This window comes from Elephantulus edwardii, unplaced genomic scaffold, assembly GCF_000299155.1.
Source record: "Elephantulus edwardii isolate Elephantulus edwardi_28Jun2011 unplaced genomic scaffold, EleEdw1.0 scaffold00057, whole genome shotgun sequence".
In the NCBI taxonomy this organism is placed as follows: Eukaryota; Metazoa; Chordata; class Mammalia; order Macroscelidea; family Macroscelididae; genus Elephantulus; species Elephantulus edwardii.
In genome coordinates this window covers 1,823,812-1,829,323 of record NW_006399807.1, presented here as the reverse complement: position 1 = coordinate 1,829,323, position 5,512 = coordinate 1,823,812, and the positions used below count along the sequence as shown (strand labels likewise).

Below are 5,512 nucleotides of genomic sequence, written 5' to 3'. Positions count from 1 at the left end.
TGTTTAGAAGAGGCTGTGGGACTAGTGATATTAGAGCTAATGTTAGATGGATCTTGGATGAAAGCAGGGGGTACCAGAGGAACGTCTCTGTTTCATTGACTATGCAAAGGTGTTTGACTGTGAGGATCACAGCAAACTGTGGCTGACTCTGAGAAGAATGGGAATCCCAGAACACCTCATAATGCTTATGCGAAACCTATACTTGGACCAGGAGGCAGTCATCAGAACAGAGCAAGAAAACACTGCATGGTTCAAAATTAGGAAGGGTATGCACCAGGGATGTGTCCTGTACCCATACCTTTTCAACCTATATGCAGAACAGTATATCTGGGAGGCTGGACTGTATGAGGATAAATGTGGCATCAGGATTGGAGGAAGACTCGTTAACAATCTGTGTTATGCAAATGACACAACCCTGCACGCTGAAGCTGATTATATATATTTGTTCATAGATATTTGGGATTAGGCTAAAGAGTTCATTTTTAATTGAGATTATAACAAGGCAGATTATTACAGGTATTTGGATAGGTGCAAGAATTGCTAGAATACAAATGTGAAAACATAGGTCTCTGCCCTCAAGATGATCACATTTAAATTAGAATATAGCTGTGCTTCCCAGTAATTATACTAGAAAATGCTAAATTGGAATTATCGAACTTATGTGCCCTAGTGGCACAATAGAACAGAGTAACACTGTAGAGTTTTGGTTCTCAATAACCGAAAAAAAAGCCTTAGAATGGCCCAAAAAGAGACTGTGTTTGAGCAAATCTTAGAGAGAAAGCCAGTGGTGGAAGGAAAAAGTGCAGTTCATCAGTAGGACTTGAGTGAAGAGGCCACTCCTGCCTGAAGAAACACATTCATTGCCAGTGAATCAGAATTGACTCACAGCTGACCCAGCAGTGAGTTTTGGAGGTGATGGCACATCTTTCTCCTGCAGAGAGCTGGAGGATTCAAATTGGCTGCCTTTTCATTGACAGGACAACTCCTTATCACTAAGCCCCTAGAGCGCCCTCTACAGGGAGGAGGTGGGAGAGGATGCTAGAGGAGTTTGTCAGGATGGCCTGGGGAAATAAGCCACTACTGGCAGAAGGAACAGAGTGTACAAAGTCACACAAATAGGATGTTTGTACTATAAGTCCCTCAGGACTGTGGGAGTGTAACTCATGAAGAATGAGGGTGAGAATGTGCAAGAGTGGTGTTTAGGCAAAGTTGAAGAGACAGGGTCTCCAGTCACTAAGAACGTCACTGATGTTGCAGAAGAGTTTTTGTTTCACCAAGTATTGTTTGAGAAAGAGAGGATTGCATGTTCAAATGTTAACATGATCACTTCAGAAGCAATGCTAAGGTACTGTAGAGTTCAGCTAACTTCAGGATAGACCCCTTAGGTTGCTTGCGACTCATAGTGACCCAAGTACAACAGCCCTAAGCTCTCTCCTCTGTCCTGTGCCAATTGCACTGTCTCTAACACACCCAACCCAATAACCCCAGTCACTGAATCAATCCACCTCATAGAGGGTCTATCCTCCTGTACCATCCCTCCACCCTCCCAAGCATGATGTCCCTCTCCAAGGACCAGTCCCTCTTTACAACATGTCCAAAGTATGTCAAACGAAGCCCCAGAATCCTTGCCTCCAGGGAGCAGCCCAGTTTAACCCTCTCCAGGATGAATCTGTTTGTTTTCTGAGAACTCCAAAATTCAGGCCAGAGTTTGAAAGCCCAGATTAAGGCATTTCATGGTGAAGGAGAAGAAGATACCAACATCTTGAGATATTTAGGATGTAGACTTGTCAGAGATTGGTGATTAATTGTAAGTCTACGTGTTAAAAAGAAAACCACCAAAAAACATAGACTATATTGGCGATCACTTACATGAACATACAAATACGTATAAACCAAAGATTGTTAGTAGCTGCCAAGAGTGGGAAGGAAGAAAGGGAACTTTTTACTTAAGGACTACTGAGTTTATATTAGTGGTGTTGTGGTTGTGTCCCATAGAGTTGGAAGCCACCAATAGCTGACGCTCCGGCAAGTTTTCAGAGGTAGTTCATTGCATGGGAGGAGTTTGCCCATCTTTTTCCATGGAACAGCTGGTGGCTTTGAACTGAGTGCCTTTGGGATTGCAGTGCAGCGTATTTCCACTAGGCCACCAGAGCGCCCTATAACAGTGATAGTGGAGTCATTTGGAAAAGACTAGCAAGAATAGTTGTACAACATGTGGAAATTGTTGATGGCAAGTATTTTGATAGATATTCTTCCACTTTTTAAAAACAGTATATTGCTTGGCTTAAAATAGGCACCCAAACACATTAATTTGTAGATAGAATACTAGAAAAAAGGCAAATTTAGAGAAAAATAAAGTTTGCATATTTCTAAACTTTTGCCTCTTACATCTAAAGTGCCAAGAGAAGAATCTGAATAATAATCCTCGGAATTCTTCAATATCCTACCATTTATAGGAAATGGGTTCAACTCTTAAACAGAAGAAAAAGTCCCTATATTCAAAGAAATACCAAAGGAAGAGTGGCCCACACAGGCCCATCTCTATGCTCTCCCTGCCTCACAGAGGCGTGATCAGATGAAAGGGAAAAAATATAGTGTGAATTCAAGGGCTTTGTCCAGTCATCTTCCCCCTCCTGATGCCTAAAAGTAACTCTGGTGGCTCAGTGTCCTGTAGTGTTTAGCTGTTAATGGGAAGGTCAATTATTAGAATCCAACAACCGCTCCTCCAGGGAAAGATAGGCAGTCTCATCCTGTAAAGATGGACAGTCTCAGAAACTGATGGAAAATAATTATCAGTCAGAATCAACTCAACAGTGGATTGGGTTTACTGTCTATGATGCCCAATGTAGATTTAGGAGTGGTACTCCCAACAAGCAAACTGTTATAAAACATTCTATTCCAAATGATGTTTGTAAGTGTGGAGACTAAGGTGCACCTGATCCAGGCCATGGTCTTTGCAATTACTTGCTATGCATCAGAAAGCTGGGCAATGCTTAGGGATGATAGAAGGAGGAATGATGCCTTTGAGCTGTGGTGCTGGAGAAGAGTATTAAATATACCATACACAGCAAGGAGAACAAACAGGTTCATTGCAGAGAGGGTGAGATCAGGCTGCTCCTTGGCAGAAAGGATTCTGAAGCTTTGTCTGACATACTTTGGACATATTGCAAGGAGGTACCAATCCTTGGAGAGGGACATCATGCTTGTGAGGGTAGAGGGACAGCACAAGAGAGGAATACCCTTGATGAGATGGATTGATTCAATGACTGGGATAATGCAGTAGGTGTATCAGAGACAATAGGATTGGCACAGAAAAGAGTAGGGTTTAGGGCTGTTGTACATAGGGTCACTATGAGTCACAGATGACTCAACGGCACATAACAACAACCACATTTCAAATGAGCAGCTCATGAGATGTTTTAAAATTTACCTGGGTCCTCTTACCACAGCTGTGACTACAACATGCTGAAAGGTCAAATTAAAGACTGGAAAGTCCACTCAATGACGGCCAGCAGTTTCATACTCATGCTACAAGACATAGGAGGTCATGTAAAGGTGCAGAGAGTAAATGATAGAACCCTGTTTGTGGGATCACTTACATTTAGGTAGTTATTATATTTTTTAAAAAGCCACTGTGCTTGCCAAATAAAACATTTGAACATAACCTCCACAGGCCTAACTAGTTTGACGCATCGGATCTGATTGTTATTAAATCCTCTTGAACAAGTTGGAGGTAAACATTGTTGAACTACTTGAAGTTTTCCTGGTTTCACTCGTCATCCAAGGTTCAGCCTACTATGAACACAGGGTTTTCATCCACTGAGACTCACACAACTCAGTTCCTACCACTCTTTTTTTTCTCCTCTTCATTAACCCAAAGCAGAACTTATCAAGAAAAAGTTCTCCTCCTACCTTGCGGATGGGCTCCAGGGGAGACCAGATGCCCTCCAGTTCTCACTCCAGGGTGAGCAGAAGCACAGAGTCCTACAGCCTAATAAATTTAGGTAAGACAATGTTGACTAAACATTTAGTGACACTAATTTAGTGTGATGTGAATTCCTCTTATATACAACCTCTTTAAATTGCTTTCAACTTCTTAATAAAGAGATATCTTCCACATTCTTACCATCCATCCTCACCCTCCACATCATTCTCACCCACTGTTTCCTCATTTGATATATCACATGGAAGGGGGCCATGTCTAATGAATTGAAAGTTCTGAATATGGGCCCTTTTCTAGGTATTCAAAGATCCTTCTTTCTACTTCCTTTCCCAGATCATTGGCAATCAACATACCCCAAGAAATATATAAAAGCAAGTCCCTGATGCTTCAACTCCATCATACTGGCCCCATGAGAAGCAAAGAGCAGTTGCTATTTCAGAATTACAGAGCGGCTAACCTCACTGAAAAGAAGCCACCAGATCAGGAGAACAAGTCTAAAAATCCACCTGAGGGTATTGACTCCTGCAAGAGCCTCTCAATCCCAGATCAAGATCTCTCCAACAACACCACAGACATCAATCCTGGCTCCAGTCCCATAGATGATAGTATAATAGCACAAGGTGATGAAAGCATATCTACAGATGGCTATCTACAGACTGACCAGGATACTGGGGAAGAAATCTCTCCAAGTCCCATGGGATGTACAGGAAACATCAATGAAGAAGCTACAAGGTCAAACTACTTAGAGTTGTTTGCAAAGGTCAAAAATGCACACTATCTCCGGCACAGAGTCCCCCCTGAGTCTGAGAGATTACTTAGCATTGGGGAGATATTTGGACATGAGAAATCTTTACCTTGGCAGGAAGGCAAGGAGTGTGAGAATAAGCCGACCACTTCCTCTCCAACCATCTAATAGAGCCTGGCAAGAGCATATATCATCATCACTAAGGAATTGTGTTTCTCTAATATTGGTGGTATTATGACTGCAGTGCTCTAAAATATGTATTATCTTCGCCAGACCGTGATTCTCCACATCATGTCATTATCATTCATTTTGCAATATGATGTGATAATCTTTTTTATCATAAATCCCAAGGAGCCCTGGTGGCAAAGTATGTCATGGGGAGGTGAACCTGCCACGAGGTTGGCAGTTCAAATCCACCAAACTCTTTAAAGCAGAAAGATGAGCAGTCCCCTCCCACAAAGACTTACAGCCTCAGAAACCCAAGGGAAGGTCACTATGATTTGAAATTGACTCAATGGCAGTTTGTTTTCTTTTCCTTCATAAATCCTGAACTCCAGGTTGTTACTTCAGATGCACCATCTGCTCTTCAGGAGAGAGAAGAGCAATCCCATTCCATGGGATTTACAGCCTCTGAAAATCCACTTGAGGGTCAGCTATGAGTCTGTTCCAACTCCTAAATGACACATAACAAAAATATGGTGTTAACGAGGCAGGACTGATGGAAGTTATGTGAATGAGTCAGGATTCAATCTATAGGGTTATGTTGTATCTAAAGTTAATCTCTTTTGAGATGTAAGAGATTAAATAGCAAGCAGAGGAGGGGA

General features: G+C 42.0%; 1 protein-coding gene across 1 annotated transcript in view; it reads left to right on the top strand.

Moving 5' to 3' along the window:
- LOC102847311 (chromosome unknown open reading frame, human C1orf110) overlaps window positions 1-4,856 on the top strand; it is a 14,153-nt gene extending 9,297 nt beyond the window's left edge. The window contains exons 2-3 of the mRNA XM_006887440.1: window positions 3,881-4,004; window positions 4,277-4,856. Of these exons, the coding sequence (XP_006887502.1) occupies window positions 3,881-4,004; window positions 4,277-4,856 (704 nt within the window). The remainder of the gene's footprint in view (window positions 1-3,880; window positions 4,005-4,276) is intronic.
- The last annotated feature ends 656 nt before the right edge of the window (window positions 4,857-5,512 follow it).